This window comes from Glandiceps talaboti, chromosome 14, assembly GCF_964340395.1.
Source record: "Glandiceps talaboti chromosome 14, keGlaTala1.1, whole genome shotgun sequence".
Lineage (NCBI taxonomy): Eukaryota > Metazoa > Hemichordata > Enteropneusta > Spengelidae > Glandiceps > Glandiceps talaboti.
In genome coordinates this window covers 14191199-14209019 of record NC_135562.1, presented here as the reverse complement: position 1 = coordinate 14209019, position 17821 = coordinate 14191199, and the positions used below count along the sequence as shown (strand labels likewise).

Below are 17821 nucleotides of genomic sequence, written 5' to 3'. Positions count from 1 at the left end.
ATTATTCAAACGGGTGGAAATGTGATATAGAACGTTCTTCGTTTTATTGATTGAGGGCGCTCTTCTAGAGAACGTCGCGCTCGGCCAGTCGATGGTGCACGGTTGGTGTTAGATGAAAATATTGTTTATTTAATAGTATGGATTGATCTCGGTATTTGACGACATTCTTTGAGATGATGTCGTGTCTGAATGTGCAATAGAATACGAGTGAATATAATTTTTATATACTCCTTGTATTATAAAGAATGTTAACAGAAAATCTCTTTTCACTTCCCTTTATCAAAGACAAGGAAGACCATGCCTTTAGGCCACATACCCCTACCAGAGCTGACCACTGGTACTGCCACCGGGAGAGGTGGTGCACCGTGTCTTCATATTGTCATATTGTCACATTTTGAGTAACCACATACACATTCCATTCAGCACAACATGATACATAGTCTAAAAACTGCAATCTGCAAGTATGAATTTCAATCAGCATATTTTTTATTGAAAAGTAAAAGATGTTCTTTTCATTTCAATCATATGGGATAGTATCATTGATTCATACAAAAATAAAAGTACATTGTAGCAGGAAGAAAAGTCATGTTCTAAATCTTTTAAACCCATCGAGACTCCAACGACATCAAATCATTGCCAAAATTTACAGAAAAAGTTCAGAAAAAAACAACATAGATTTATATTGGCTTGCCAAAATTTACAGAAATAACAAGAGAATAGAATTATTGGAATGCATTCAGAGGAAAGAAAACACAATTTGGAATGTTGGCATCCAAGTTTGATTTCAAAGACTAAACAAACAGGCAATACGGTAAAAGGTCAAAGGTCATTTGACAAAAGAGCAAAACTGAGACATTTCCTAATAAGGTCATTTCTCCAACAGTTTTCTCATCACATAACTCAACAATTACATATGTAATTTTATCATGTGTGTCTCGATAAATCTTTACAGGGGAACACACTCCAGGAAATAAAGGTATTTCCATAAACTTTGGGTAGTTGTGAAGTGGTGTTCCCCTTTAAAGGATTACTTTACCTAATATTTTGAAATCTAGACGATAATGACGTCATCGGTCCAGACTTATCACCCCACCCTAATTGGGGAAAGGGAGATTAGACCACGCCCTCAACGGCTGATTCTGTCAGTCTATTTGAAATATAGCACACTAAAGGCAGTCTTTCCTCTATAGGGAATAAACAACACACAATGCAAGAAAGAAACATGGCAATATACGAATACATAATTAATGACATGGAAGTGAGGTCAACATAGGCAACTAAATCAAAACTACAACAAACAAAAAGAAAATCCTGTAAAGTAATCACGACTATATTGCCAATAACTAAAACCTGAACTTATTAAAGGGGCACAAGCTGAGATTATACATTTTTGGTGAACATTCAAAAATACTCACAGTATTTAACTTAACTGAAGCATACTTAAATATCACTTGAAATGAACTATTGAATCAAACCTGGTATTAGGATATAACTTATAAATGATCCAATTATGTGACTTACATACTTTTCATACATGTATATAAAAAATGCCAATGAAATCCCTACTATGCAGTCAACAGTTCTAATATTAGTAATAATACCAGAAAACAAGTGCAATGTCATAGAAGGCATACACCGACATTAATATTATACTAGAATAGTTTAATTGAGGTTTGATGTCAGTATTTCTACTTGAGTAAAAAAGTTTATAAACTCAGCTTGTGCAATGTAGCAACTACCAGCCATAGAACGGACAAACTCTGATCAAGAAATTTGTTTTGGAAAAGGTAAGTGAAACACATCAACTTCAAAGTCATTTGGCAGAATTTGATAAAACTTACGATCTAACAACACATAGAGTTGTGAAAGTGTATACAATATTTTCAATTTTTTAATTCTCCTTTGGCTGCTTAACCTATCTAAATAACCAACATTATTCTATTATTAGTAATGCCCTCAACCCCCGACAATTAAAATCCCTGTATCTGATTACAAGTTGAGGCAACGTTTTTGCTAAGGTTGGTAAGTAGGTAAAATCTACCGGGGGTTCCCAAACAAAATTACCATAGACTCTATGGGGAAACATTGCCATTTTTACCCCTTTCTCCCTTTCTGTTATTGGGGTTCCCAACCTTAGCAAAAACACTGTGAGGTATTCCCTATCAATAAAGTATAATGATATATAAGCCATAATAATACCGATGTTGTAATTCTAAAGTATAAATAAAAAACTAAAAGTTGTTTCTAGATGTTTGCAATACATAATATTGTACTTTAAGACTAGTTCAAAAACAAAGCATACCAATCTCATGGTATCATCTATATGCTGTATATAAAACTCTATGTCAATAGTCTATGTTAGGTCACAGTTCTCACCAGATGGTGTTCAATCGTATGATTTACAGGGTTCTTCCAAGATCTTTATAGAGTAGTGGCTTTTACACTATGATTTACAGGGTTCTCCCCAGATCTTTATAGAGTAGAGAGTTCCACACTATGATTTACATGGTTCTCCCCCCAGGCCTTTATAGAGTAGTGGCTTTTACACTATGATTTACATGGTTCACCCCAGATCTTTATAGAGTAGTGGCTTCTACGCTATGATTTTCAAGGTTTCCCAAAGCCTCATGCACAATTTGGTTTAATTCTATGAATTACAGGGTCCTCCCCAGCCCATTATTGAGGTTTATAGGGTTCTCCCCAGACCTTTGTAAAGTAGTGGGTTCCACGCTATAATTTACAGGGTTTTCCCCTCACGTTTATGCTATAGAGTAAGGAGTTTTACAGTATACTTTCTTGAAATAATACAGTAATTAACATTAAAATGATTAACATAATCTTTTGTTATGCAAATATCATAACAATGGCCCTATCTACATATCAACATACCTATTAGCATATTACAACTTATTGACTCATAGAGTAGACATCTGTGATTGTCACACAGAACTATGTTATGAACTAGTAATGAAAAAAAAAGCTAAACTACTATGGACTGAAATCTGAGTTTAGTGTTCATGGGTTGGGGTTATCATCTTTGTCTTTCTTTCCGTGTTTGAGAATGCGAGTGAACTCCACGTAGTCAAAGTTGCCCTGTTTGATGGGTGCTTCACGGAACATTTCATCAACTTCATCTTCAGTGAATCTGTCGCCCATTGTCATCAACAGCTCTCGTAATCTGTCTTCATTGATAAAGCCTATATCCAAGAGATGACAAAATGAAAGTGTATCAAACAATAGTAAATTGCAACTACGCCCTCTAGTGGCAGCAAGCGAACAAGGCCAGAGGTGCTAGTTGAAAGCGTTTGTAAACACTACAGTTGTGTGAAATTGCAATTTTCAGGATAGTAAACCAAATATTTTATACGAAAAATATTTTAACAAAGTTTATGATATACCCACTATCACTTCCAATGTAATTTAATAGAGAGCGCATACATTGAACTTGTGCAATAATTTTTCGTATCACGCCCGGGCACATATCTTTTTTTAAATTTAGCTTTGGATTTATTGATATTTTGTTTTCTGCTGGTGACAAGACTTAAAAAGTTGTATGTTAGGTCAGAGAACAGGAATGCAAGCAATTTCGATATTTACAATGAAACTGAATTTGTTGAATATATATATATATATATATCTTTACAACAATGTATCTTCATAGACTTAATGAATATGAACCATCGGTAATCAAAACCAAGACTTTATGGATTTATACTTAATGAATATGAATCACCAAGAATTCATAACTAGACTATATGGATTTTCACTTGATGAATGACCCATCAGGAATCAAAACCAAGACTATATGGATTTATACTTAATGAATATGAATCACCAAGAATTTATAACTAGACTATATGGATTTTCTTACATTCAGTTTGTACATGTGAATTGTAGCTTTTGATGTTCGCATGTTTGAACGTTCTAACAGGTGCTGTACCTTTCTTGTAGCTTTGATTTGCATTGTTACTTTTAATGAACCAGTCCGAAGGTGTGGTAGTCACTTTGAAATATTGCTCTATATAAATTTTGGGATTGGAAGTAAGACTGACGTATATAATATATATAATATATACATATAATGATATATATCATATTCACGGAACATTTCATCATCTTCCTATTCATTGAATTTGCTGTGGTTTGACAATTGTCGTCATTGTAACAGCAACATTACATGTATGATACATCACAATTTTTGGTTTCAATCACATCTTATCTTTGGATGAGACTGTGGATCAAAGATACAGTAGCAGTACAATGGGTGGTACATGTATGTGATCCCACAGCATAAAATCTCTGATTAACACACTTTCCACGATATGAGTTGTGTTACATGAAAGTACAAAGTCTTACCTGATGCTTCTTCATCAAAACAACCGAATGCATTCTTGATTACATCTTCTGGGTCTGTGCCGTTAAGTTTTTCTCCAAATAACGTGAGGAACATAGTAAAGTTAATTGGTCCTGGTGCTTCTTTCATCATGTTTTCTAGATATTCATCTGTTGGATTCTTACCTGATAACAAATACCCCAAATTAGCATATTTATAGGAAAAAAAATTAGTGTATAGTAAAACCACAAATCACTTTAATCTGCACTTCCATAATTTTTATGATTTTAACTTTGCATTATTTAACCTTGGAAGAAGCCACTGGACAACCTTTCAGCATTTTGCGAAGTTTTATTATGCGTAGATGATGTGTGTATGACAATTACAATGTATGGCGTACATCTCCTTAAACCATTGGTGAAGGATTGGCTGTGGAAGGTAGAATGAAGGATCAGATGGCCAATTGTATACATGAATTAGCCCATATTAGGCATGCTAATACAAAATGTAAGTGCTTGATAAAGAAGCGGCACCATTATGAGAAGACAGAGAGGTCATGTAGAAAGATAACGTGGAATTAAAGAGACTGCATTGGGTGCATTCTCTATCACTTATTTAGCATGGTATTAACATTGATCCGATCTATAGATGGAAGTGATGTACCTATAACTGTACATCCACCAGGGTTCCCAACTCAAACAATACAAGCCACATCACTCCAACAGCCAAGCAGTCAATAACAACCACTCCCAACTCAAGCACCACTCCAGCAACCAACCAGTTCGCAACAACCCTTCCCAACTCAAACAATACAAGCCACACCACTCCCAACAGCTAAACAGTAAGTCAACACCAACCATCCCAACTCAAGCAATACATTGTACAAGTGTGAAGCCACATCACCACCCACCCACAGCCAACCAGTCACCACCAACAACTCCACAATACAAAATATAGGTGACTTACACTTCCTTCACTGGATGAATGTTGTTTTAGAGGAAATGGTATTACTGTTGACATACATGTACATTGAACCTAGGAAAATTCTCTTACCTAGTGAAGCTAACATATCATGGAGATCCTCTTTATCAATAAAACCATCTCTGTTCTGGTCAATCATGTTGAATGCTTCTTTGAATTCCTGGATCTGGGCTTGATCAAACATAGCAAACACATTGGACGTAGCCCTCTGTGCTCGCTTCTTGGTAGTCTTTAACTTGGTTTTACGACTAGACATGGTGGTAGTTTAGTAGATTCCAAATCAACTGGTGGATTGAAATGAAAGACAACTTATGAATAACAAAAAATAGGTTCATATCGATCAATCAATCAATCAATCAATCAGTGATTTCTAGAGTGCCAGTTAGCACTACAATGTAGAGTTCACAGGTGCTGTACAGTTAGAATGCTCTGGAGAATAGATAAGTCTTTAAGTTCTTATTGAAGGCGTTAGCTGTTGGTTTTTGTTGTATTTCCACCGGGGGCTCTACCACACGACCAACCAGACAAAGAGTCTGGGGAACATAATCCGAAGTCGCCTGCACTGGATCTCTTTCCCAGAGCAGTGCATGCTGGGGAATATGTCCAGCATTACATTCTGAACAATCCAGGTACCTTTGTGACAAGTTATCATGTCTCAAGTGACACTCAAGCGACTTAAATACATCTTAATTACAACAAACACGTCTCATAAGCCCATTTTCCATGACTCGGAAGAAATGTATTGTGTGACTTCCAATGTGAGCAACACTGGATTCCGTTTCTGGGTAACTGAGACTAACAAAAATGTAGATAGGTAAACTAGATGTTTCCGACATGTAGTCAAAGTTTGGCTGTATCACTGTCAGTGATACTACAGTTCACTAAACTAATCATACATGTACATCATTACATGTACATGTATATAAAACAGCATGTACATGTATTTATTGTGACTGCGATTACTGCTCAGAATTTGCTGTAAGATTAGGTTAATTATGGGTGGATATTTAGCTATCCCAAAACATATATATTGTTGATCTCCAACAAGGAGTAGTTTGCAAGATGTGGATAAGACATTGGTGTCTAGTTTTGCCAATCTCACAAGCTGTAAGCCTACCAGTAGCTACATTACATGTATATGTGTACACACATTCCAACTAGTACAGATAATACTCGAATACTTACATACTTTATGATAAAGTTTATCAATTACTTAACTGAACATTAATTTATGATAACATGGATTCTAAGGAGATGAAAGCTGAGAACATGCCACTATACCGTCCATATGATAAATTTACGTCACTGAACTGTATACATTAACAGTAGCAGCAGAAGAAGAGTGATTTAGTCATCTAAAATATACTCTACATATGTTATTTAATATTTACAAATGTATGCCTGGAGTTCAGAACTACCACAGAATTCCATTACCTGGCCACCTACTTGATATACATGACAAACCCCTGATACCTGTATTTTAGTTAGTGGAGACACTATATACATACATGTACAGCTCACATCATATTAGTGTTCGCGGTCTATTTGATACAACCATGCAGAAACCAATAAGAAACTGTGTATACTACATTAGCAAAATTAAATGAATTCAGTTTCTAGCTACATTTTGTCTAAATGAAATGAATTAATGTGCTACCATGCCACTGTGTCTGTGTCTAGTTGCAAACAGGGTCAGTGAATACGAACATTAAATCGGCAGTAGCACTGCTAAGAAAGCTAATGTCATTCCTGACTACTGTAGAACAATATAGACTCCAGACATGATGTAACTTGCTAGTAGTACTGTCCCAGTGAATAGCTACGTTTTGTGAGTACACATAGTTTATTACAAAGGAAAAACAGAATTATAGACCACACTAATTTACTCATACCAATTAGCTACTTTGTCAAGGAATTGGCACCAAGTAATGGGTAAAGCGGTCAGTGTACATTTTGTCGTATTTCAGCCTAGTGCATCCATTTGTGTCAAATCTTGCGTATTTTACTGACAGTCTTGTCTAAGTATGCAGACACAAGCTTTTTAGTCTCTACTTCAATAATAACAATGTTCTCCCTAGACTATTATCACAGGTCAGCTCTGGTATCACCTGATGTTGCTGGTGGGGGATCAAGAAAGTAGCATCTGTAATGTGTTTTTTTTTGGATACAAGTTGTGAAATGGTCTGGAGTGTGATTTTCATTTCTGGATGCTCGGGGGCTGCAGCTTGGGTGCTGCAGCAGCACATGTGGCAATTGTATTTGAATTTCCAAATGTGATTTGGATAAGAGTTTACATGTATATCATATTTGATAAGAGAAACAGTTATATGAAACTTGTTTAGTTTACACATAAAGTGTCAATTAAACATTTGTAAAATGACTTTGACATTGGACATTTAATATTTCTAAAAGTTACTGTACCAGTAAATCTGATCAGTTCAGTCAAGGAATTGATGAGAACTGAAAGAGGTTACTCACTGGTTATGTTGTTTACTTTTGTGAGGTTAAAAATTGCACCAAATCATTGGCTTACACCTATTGGAACAGAGTGTACCTCACAATCAATGGACTTCGCCTAAGTGTTAAAAACCTACAAAATTTCAAAATTCTTCAAAATACTAACTTTAATGAAATTAATACACAATGCAGGTTAGTAAGCAGTCACATGACAAGTCTATATCATTGAATTCTAAATAAACAGCTGAAGAATGCCGAGTTATTTAGCCAAAAAATATTAGGTAAAATTATTTAAACTGAGTTCGGAACTACAAAAAAGGTTAGTATTATTTGGTTTACTCGTGGAAGTATCACCTATGTCAGTTATACTTGAACTTCTATGGTCTACTAAAGTGAACTTTATCAAATAATACAAACATTGTCTTGTAAAGTTGGCCCAGAGTCCAGTCATGCAGGGATTTTTTGGCTCTGTAGGGGAATGGCAAGAGCTATAAAAATCCCTGCACACCAGGTTTCTAGGCTATTTTCAATATACAGAAAGAGAGCGCCTAGCCACAGGTCATCCATCCTACCGGCTTATAAGACACACATCACACAAAATTAAATAAATAGTATACAAAAGCATATGTTTGTATTGAGGAAGTATTGTTACCATATTCCCATATCTGGTGTAATGTACTGTAAGTAGTACTTAGTAGGTGTTCTAACAATCTAACAGAAGCCAAGCTAGTAATAGTAGTATTACATGTAGTAAACTTATCCATGGTGATTTATTCTGTAAGGGGAATGATGGCATGCAGGTGTGAAAGGCTGTTTACAATTTGGCATACACTACTTACATGAGAACACTAGTTGTTTATAAAGTACTTAGGAATGGTAATTCAAACGTATAATTCATCTGTTGTTCATATGCTAATAAGTGTTAGACTAAATAAGGCCAAAATTGGTATGGGAAGTATGTGATGGTATTTTGCTGTGAGTAATGCCCTAAATCACACGAGTTACTGTAGCCTTTTTTCATCACATATTTCTGTGCGTAAAATTACATCAACATAACGGGGAAACCGATTCACAAGTCGCCCCTATCACGCCACACCTTCTCCGGAAACCACAATCGCATTTAGAGTTTGTACCGCTCAACCTCCAGCAGCAGTCATGAATCACCCAGTGACCTTTCAGATATATGACGAGTCAACAGAGTACTTCACACAGCCGTCAAATCGGCTCTCTCTGGTTCCATAACTTACACAAATCAAAAGCTATATAGGATTATGTACATGATACTGACGCCATACCCACAAAGGTAAAATTGTCCAGTTCGTGAATTGAAATATAACAAAAATGTGTGTTGAATTGAATGTGGCTATGCAGTGCTTCTGCAGTGGAATGCACAGGATGCGGACGACGCCAAGTTTTTTTCGATCTAAAACGGCCACCTGTGAACTTGTCACCGAAAAATAACCCTAATGAAATACACAAGGAATAAAGTAACGAATATCTGGTGATCATTAATTCTAAATCGGAGCGAAAATCATTAAAATACGTACCTGTAAATGAGGCCTTCACCTGCACAAAAAATGAACTACAGGAATAAGCTACACACCTTGATCGAACTGAGACTGTGCAGAAAAGCAGCAAAATGACGTAACGGGATGTTGGAACAACAACTATTGATATGGGGGTTTGCGGTACACACCATAACGACAAACTTTAAAAAAAATTGGTGTTAATATTTTTCTGAGAATAGTTTGAAACATCCATAAATTATGATTGAATAAAATTGAATATAATAGATACAATTGCACATACTTGAAGGCTAATAAATATATTTGAAATTTGAGAACTATCCGTAATCACCCCATGTGGAGTGGCTTGACCTAAACGCCCTCTCTGGTCGTTCTGATGAAATGCTTCTCGTTGATTGAAATATGGCGGCTTCCATGAATAAAGCACCATTGTGAAAGTCATAAGGAGAAGTGGTTGATGAAATCAGTCATCGGGCACCCGTAGGTGTCTACGACCACTTTTAAGGTTGCGACGCACCCACCGATCAAGAAATAGTATAGTTTCCAATTCTATGTAAGTGCAAAATATGTCAACTTCGGTTATACTATTTGCAAAGACAATAACACCGCCCATTTCTTTTTGTTTACACCGTACATGATGTATGCATGCGCTCCATGTCAGAGGACGATGGTGGCGATGTGTGAACGTTTTGTGATACTAATATTATTATGCAAGTATAAAGTGTGGGGTTCATGTTGATAACAAGCTTGTTGTACCCCAGTGTTGTATTAGTGTAATGTTGCTGATTAAGGGTCGTTAGACTACATCATCATAGTGCTATAGTGTGGATAAATACGTCCCCAAACAGGTGGGCTGTACCAAAACAACAACAACAACAACAACAACAACAACACGTGAATGTTCAAACTGACACCGATTTACCAAATTATGATATGAGAAGGGATCACTGATTTATCACTTACAACTGAACTCGATTATTTAACAATACACTAGTGACTTCTTCCCACCATAGTCCTTGCCCACCTCACGGATCTATTTAATATTGAATAGATCCATACATGTATATAATAGATCCATGCCTACCTCCATCTCAACAATTATACAAAAGAGATACAATTAGATAAAATGGACCTTAGCAAATGAAAGCGTAACGATGAAACAATGAAACAACAATGAAAAGCTACAAAACAGATATACAGTAAAATCCCAAACCTAAACTGACATACTTGCATATATATCTAAGAATGTATATGTTGAATGGGAAAATGAAATCTACGTGATGTACTTCAATTAAATTTATTTTTCAGATTTTGAACACAATTTTTTTTCTCTGAAGACTTGTGTAACCATGGCAACACTCGAATCAAAGTTGCAAGATATTTTGTCTGATGTCTTGGTAAGTACTTTATACTTTGTCAGTTTAACTGCTGAGTATTGGAGCACAACTTCCTGTTAGTTAACCCACAGACACTTCTCCTCCCTTGTCTATGGTTTAACCTACATGAAATACTTGTAAATATATTTAGTCTTTGTTACCCAGACTCATTGTTTGGAACTTACACTTAATAGCTACTGTCTCAGACAGTTTGAGGAAATAGTAATCAATATTTATGTGACTTTTGTGACTTTCATTTAGGATGCATAAATAGATAGATAGGCAAAAGATTGAGTTTGAAAAATTATATTATTTGAAATGAACAGGTATCTGTTACTCTAGACCATACACATGTAGTTAGTGAAGTTCTTGCATTGCCAGAAAACATCTTGTATTGATAGAGAACATCTTGTATAGACAGAGAACATCTTGCATTGACAGAGAACATCTTGCATTGACAGAGAACATCTTGTAATGTCAGAGAACATCCTGTATTGACAGAGAACATCTTGTATAGACAGAGAACATCCTGTATTGACAGAGAACATCTTGTAATGTCACACAAAAAGAGAACACACCCTATAAACATGTAGTTAGCAAAGTTCTTGCATTGCCAGAGAACTTGATATTCTGCATTGCCTTTTTATCAATTTTCTATTCTAGAAAACAAGTGCTATTGAGGAAGCTTTCTGTGGGTAAGTCACTTCTGAGTACACTTTCATATAGTTTGATTCGTAAATGCCTATAGTAATATTAGTATAATGCTCTCAGGTTAAAGTTCAAAATAACCATTATTAAATATGGGTACATGTAGTCTTCAGCCGGCATGTGAAGAGTTATCATTCAGATTAAGAGATGTAATTCAAGGGGAAACTTATTTTTATCATACTTAGGGATACAATGTACATGTATGTTCAATTTTGTAACATGCTGAGGGGTCCTGTTCAAATTGAAATCAGAAATAAAACACTTTTCAAATACTGAGAGGTATAACTGAAATTGTAGTCACACTGAGAGGACTGTTGGAATTTTGATGGAACTGAGGGGTACAGTTTGCTACTACAGCTAGAACAAGGAGTGGTCACTAGAAGATTGTACATAACATACATTTAATGATCGACGTCAATCATTTGCCAAGTTGAGATTGTTGTTTGACTTGCTAGATAAAAGCACTTTTATTGCTGAACACAGCAGGAGTGTGATTAAAGGGAAAGTTTTTTATATAAATCAACTTTTTTTAGACTCTCCTTAATAACAATCATGCTGTGTTCAACAGTAAAAGTGTTGTTATGTGTTAAGTAAAACAACAACCTCAGCTTGCAAAATGATCACCTTTGTGATCGTAAATGTGTATGTTACATGTATACATTGTAGTCTTCAGATGAGCACTGTCTGTTTTAGCTGTATTCAATAATTGTAATCACACAATAGGTGACAATAGCCATTGTAGTACACCCCTGACAATGCTGGTGACAATAGCCATTGTAGTACATCCCTGACAATGCTGGTGACAATAGCCATTGTAGTACACCCCTGACAATGCTGGTGATTTGGGATTCACTTCCAAGAAAGTTTTTGTCTCTGTGAGTAGAAATTTCATTGTAACCATACAGTTATCTTCTAGCCAGAAGTTCTAAACTTTTCTTCAATTACAGCTTTATTCTTCACTCTCAAGAAGATGACAAAACAAAGATTCTGTGCTGTCTGGAATCATTCAGAGCTTTCTGGAAGTCTGTACCAGCTGTAAGTCTTGCTACATCGTACACACTTCACATTGATTGCATTTTGAATTATCAATGCACCATGACTAAGATATCTATCTCTCTGTCAACTGCCTTTAATTAAGAAGGGGAATGTTGAACATGAACAATGAATATTCATGAGAGATGTTTTATACTGAAGGGTATATGTACTCAGGACTTATGAATATTATGAATGTGCAACTTGACTACATTATTTCTGCTGACTCCCATGATGCAATAGTCCATAGCAAAGATACCCTATAAAGGCACAAGATCACCTTGATGCTTCTCTGAAATTGCAAGTAATTTTAGGCAATGTAAAATCATGAAATGACTCTCCAGAAGCCATAGTTTATGAAAATATCTGTATTTCCTGGAGTAACATTCATTGAAAATCATATATCTTTGTGTTGTCCTCAAACAGTTCAAACAGAATCTCAAACCAGATTGGCTGCCATCGACAACTTAACATCTATTCGTCAATATTCCATTATTGAATTATAGTGATTGTTCTTTAGTTATCATTTTAGAAATCTGATATAAATGACCTTTACTCCTACACAGGAATCTCACGAAAGTATGATGCAGTACTATGTGTCATATATTCACACACTGAAAAGTCATCAAAGAATCAAGTTACTTTGTGATATGTTGGCCACTGCTGTGGAGAAAGCACACATACCACCCAAGTAAGTTAAAATTAAGTTACTGCTGTGGAGAAAGCACACATACCACCCAAGTAAGTTAAAATTAAGTTACTAAATGAGATATGTTGGCCACCGCTGTGGAAAAAGCACACATACCTCCCAAGTAAGTTAAAATTAAGTTACTATTGTGGAGAAAGCACACATACCACTTAAGTAAGTTAAACTTAAGCAAACAAGACTTGAAAAATAAAACACTGTAATGGCTTCCAACAGGTACCTCATTATCATCTGAAGTTTAGAAACTGCTGTACTGTAACTGTAATATTTATTGATACATCATGTCAACTTGTTGCAATATTAGCTCTAGTTTGTCTGTTTTAGCCTGTCAAAAGTAGTCTGCCATTATAGTATCTATATTTGATTACAGGTTGATATGTGATACTTTGTTGAGATGTGACAAGTTAGATCATCAAAACTCAGATCTATGGCATCAGACATTTATGTTAATTAGGAAAATCATCGGTGGTGTTGACTACAAGGTGAGTACTGTGTGTTGTTGGTTTGTTTATCTCTACAAATGTTTTATCCCAACATACATCTCACTGACCACTAAAAAGTTAGTGGTCTGAGCATACATGTAAGATACAAGGCATTGTTTACACAAGATTAACCGAAACAGCAATGTTGTGAAAATGTAAGTGTGCGTTCACATACGGTAATTTTGTGTACATGGAATGTGTGGGATTAATTTGCATACATGTCTGTAATACTCACAGTGCAGTGCAAATACCATATTCATAGGTATTGAGAATTTGCAGTACAGTATGTATGTGTTCACCTATGTAAGTATTCACTGGTACATTGTGTAATAATCTTTGATTTGATTTGATTTGATTTGATTTGATTTCAGGGATGTCGTGATTTGCTTTCTGTTATACTTCAGAAGATTCAAAGTATACCAGTAAATTTGAATGTGTCCAGTCTTAGACAATTAGAGGTGGCAGCCAAGGTGAGTTAGTCTTATATATAGTTATTTGAATGTATGTGTGTGTGTGTGGGGGGGGGGTTTACTATCATGCACTGTTGTTGACTGCAGTGGACAGCACAATATGGGGGGGGGGGGAAGGACTATCATGCATTGTTGTTGAGTTGCAGTGGACAGCTAGATAAACTAAGTTTATGGTAGGGGTTCTTTACCATTTTCCAGTCATCTGGCCATTTTGCACATAATGATCTCAAGAGGGCGCCCCAGATTTAGCAAATTAATGGCCAAAATTTGGTCATGGCAACTGATTGTATGGTCATACACAAAGCCATGAACAAATCGTGTGTAAGAGAAGGGCTTAAAAGAGAATTACACTAGTGGTTAGGTATGTTTTAAATTACTGGTAGTTACTAAATAAAATATTGCAGGGAGAACATGGAAATGAGTGGTAATTTTGTGTCTATTGCCGTACAACTATTGTTGTCCTCACTTTGGGGCTTCAAAATGGTTTGTGAACAGTGCTCCTAGTGGTCAAACCATGTAATGTTTTGTCTCTCTCATAACTGGAATGTGAAATATTATATATTATGAAGTACCACTCTGTGAACCTTTGCACTTCACCCAGCAATTCAAATCAGGTCAGCGTTAGGGAGTCCAACTGTATCACATACAAACCCTTACTCCCTAACTCAGTCACATTTCTACATTTTTCAACATTTCTCTCAGGTTGTGACGTATATCCTGGACAGAAATGTTTGTCTCTTACCAAGTTATTTGGCTATCAATGAAATCAGGAAACTGTATCCAGACAGCAGACCACAGACACACTGGGTAAGTATTAAACAAATAATACAAACCAATATAGTTACCATATATTCAGTGTTACAGCCAGCCTTTTGAAAGAGTGGGGCATAAATTTTTTGGGACATTATCAAAAAAGTGCCAATGGCGTTGTAGCAACTGTACAGGTTTTAAAAATATCTACCCACATGCTGATCCATGCTAGATATTTGCTGAGTGATTATGCAGTTGCCTATCCAACCCTGTTGTTATCTATGCAATATATGCAATCATTTGGCTGTTGCTATAGGCTCGGTCATGTTGCTAAACATATTTGCATACAATTTTAGTGTGGGTCATCTATGACCCGTCACTTCCAAAATTATGGGTCAGGTCCAAAAAAATGTGGGGCAAATGATCCCCAAAAAACCTCTGGCTGCAACACTGTATATTAACAGGTAACAAAGGCAAGGATTTTTTTTTAATTTTGTCTCAGCTGAATTTCATAACGAGTCGGGGAAAGAGAAAATTGATTTGCACCAATTCTACATCACCTGACTTCTCTAAAATAGAGTTTAAACATGCACAGGTATCATATGTCTTGGACTTGTGCTGATTGCAGGAGTCTCTTGTTAGCTGAATGAAGGGAATACATCGGTGTGTAACTTTTCAGAAGGTCATGGATGTGGGATTGAGGTTTGTCATTGACAGTTTTGTATGTCAGAAGCAGGATTTTGTAGTGTATCCAGAAGTGAATCGGTAACCAGTGTAGAGTTTGAAGAATAGGTGAAATATGGGTGAATAATGAATCTGTCAATCTACTCCAAGGACTGTTTTTGTTGTTGTTGATAATGTGATATATATGTAAGGGATAATCATGTCAAACCACTCTCTTTCAGGTACTTGGTGAAGTTTTATGTAACTTTATAGACAGTTTTAGACCAACAGCCCACATGGCTTCAATCACAGGTGAGTCATGGCTAGTATTGTACATACAGAGTTTTAAGTTCAAGAAATGCAGTGCTTATATCTAGCATTACTTCTTTCTCTGCTGTGCATGTACCTTTACATAATGACTTCATTGATTAATGTCATGGTTGTAATCAGGTTATTAGGTGTACACTTACATAATGACTTCATTTGAATAATGTCATGATTGTAAGCAGGTTATTTGGTGTACACTTACATAATGACTTCATTTGAATAATGTCATGATTGTAAGCAGGTTATTTGGTGTACACTTACATAATGACTTCATTTGAATAATGTCATGATTGTAAGCAGGTTATTTGGTGTACACTTACATGATGACTTCATTTGAATAATGTCGTGATTGTAAGCAGGTTATTTTGTGTACACTTACATGATGACTTCATTTGAATAAAGTCGTGATTGTAAGCAGGTTATTTTGTGTACACTTACTTAATGACTTCATTTGAATAACGTCATGGTTGTAATCAAGTTATTGGGTGTACATTTACATAGTGACTTCATTTGAATAACATGGTTGTAATCGGTTTTGGGTGTACATTTACATAATGACTTCATTTGAATAACATTATCATGGTTGTAATCAGGTTATTGGGTGTACACTTACATAGTGACTTCATTTGAATAACATGGTTGTAATCAGGTTTTGGGTGTACATTTACATAATGACTTCATTTGAATAACATCATGGTTGTAGTCAGGTTATTGGGTGTACATTTACATAATGACTTCATTTGAATAACATGGTTGTAATCAGGTTATTGGGTGTACATTTACATAATGACTTCATTTGAATAACGTCATAGTTGTAAACAGGTTATTTGGTGTACACTTACATAATGACTTCATTTACATAATGACTTCATGTAGTACTACATGTACTACCACCACAAACAGGCTAGTGATATCCAAGTGATGTATACTATAGTACCGTCATATATTATACCTTATATTTTCAGGTCGTCCTCAGTTACTACCTGTAGTAGGTCATTCTAGTACTTCAAGCAATGCCTGGAAACTAGAACCGAGTACATTGACTTTTGCCCTCAAAGGCCTGCTGCCATATGATAAGGTATATGAGTGTATGTGTGTATCTGTATAGGTGTGTGTGTGTGTGTGTGTGTGTGTGTGTGTGTGTGTGTGTGTGTGTGTGTGTGTGTGAGTATGTACATACGTACATACATGTGTGTATGTGATATATGTATGTATGTATGTATGTATGTATGTATGTATGTATGTATGTATGTATGTATGTATGTATGCATGCATGCATGTATGTATGTATGTATGTATGTATGTATGTATGTATGTATGTGTGTGTGTGTGTATGTATGTATGTATGTATGTATGTATGTATGTATGTGTGTATGTATAATGTACATATGTGTCACTATGTGTATGTTTGTCTGTGTAAACATCTAAGAATTCAACTCAAAGACCACAAAGGTGATTGTCTTGATGTGTTACTTGTTATGGATATTGTTTGAATCAAATAGACAGGTGTTGATCCTTCAAGTTGTAAATGAGTATATACATACTGTAATCAGTTGTGCTACAGCACCATTGGAACTGTTTTGTGTATTTGCCTACAGGATCTTTGCCGACCACAAACAGAATTACTACGATATGTATTAGAACAACCATATTCCAGGGACATGGTCTGCAGTATGCTTGGACTCAATAAACAGGTCAGTACTCAGTGAAGAGGTACATTTCTATGACTGCAGAGATAAAATCACCTCTAAAATTACCAAATAATGTATTCTATGTAAACCAAATGCAATTTCAGACATTGTACATGTTCAGTACTAGTCTAGTTCCAAACTGGTACAGTATTACGTATTAAAAACTTAATTACTTTACCAGTCTAGACAAGGCAATTGTTCGAGCAAATGATTTTGTGCTCCCCCCAACCGTGTTCATATAAACATGATGAAATCGTCGCATCCTCACGTGATTTTATTTTCAATCAATCAATCAATCAATCAATCAATCAATCTGCAA

General features: G+C 35.7%; 2 protein-coding genes across 2 annotated transcripts in view; one reads left to right on the top strand and one right to left on the bottom strand.

Annotated features, from left to right (window-relative positions):
• Positions 1–464: 464 nt before the first annotated feature.
• Positions 465–9395, bottom strand: LOC144445445 (myosin regulatory light polypeptide 9). Its single transcript, XM_078134992.1, has 4 exons — positions 9319–9395; positions 5387–5598; positions 4357–4518; positions 465–3197 (listed from the first exon to the last, which is right to left on the bottom strand). Exons 2-4 carry the CDS (start codon positions 5568–5570, stop codon positions 3016–3018), a joined length of 528 nt encoding a protein of 175 aa, XP_077991118.1. The 5' UTR covers positions 5571–5598; positions 9319–9395; the 3' UTR covers positions 465–3015.
• Positions 9396–9717: 322 nt separating this feature from the next.
• LOC144445688 (mediator of RNA polymerase II transcription subunit 23-like) overlaps positions 9718–17821 on the top strand; it is a 31614-nt gene continuing 23510 nt past the window's right edge. The window contains exons 1-11 of the mRNA XM_078135330.1: positions 9718–9850; positions 10606–10694; positions 11337–11368; positions 12329–12416; positions 12980–13104; positions 13490–13601; positions 13973–14071; positions 14774–14878; positions 15727–15796; positions 16777–16889; positions 17410–17505. Coding sequence (XP_077991456.1) covers positions 10647–10694; positions 11337–11368; positions 12329–12416; positions 12980–13104; positions 13490–13601; positions 13973–14071; positions 14774–14878; positions 15727–15796; positions 16777–16889; positions 17410–17505 — 888 coding nt within the window. The 5' untranslated portion in view covers positions 9718–9850; positions 10606–10646. The remainder of the gene's footprint in view (positions 9851–10605; positions 10695–11336; positions 11369–12328; positions 12417–12979; positions 13105–13489; positions 13602–13972; positions 14072–14773; positions 14879–15726; positions 15797–16776; positions 16890–17409; positions 17506–17821) is intronic.

Coding starts and splice junctions, on each gene's coding strand:
- LOC144445445 (XM_078134992.1), bottom strand. CDS start 5,570: ATGTCTAGTCGTAAAACCAAGTTAAAGACTACCAAGAAGCGAGCACAG. Junction 4,519..5,386: donor TGATATGTTAGCTTCACTAG/GTAAGAGAATTT, acceptor ATTTGTTATCAG/GTAAGAATCCAACAGATGAA. Junction 3,198..4,356: donor TTTTGATGAAGAAGCATCAG/GTAAGACTTTGT, acceptor TCTTGGATATAG/GCTTTATCAATGAAGACAGA.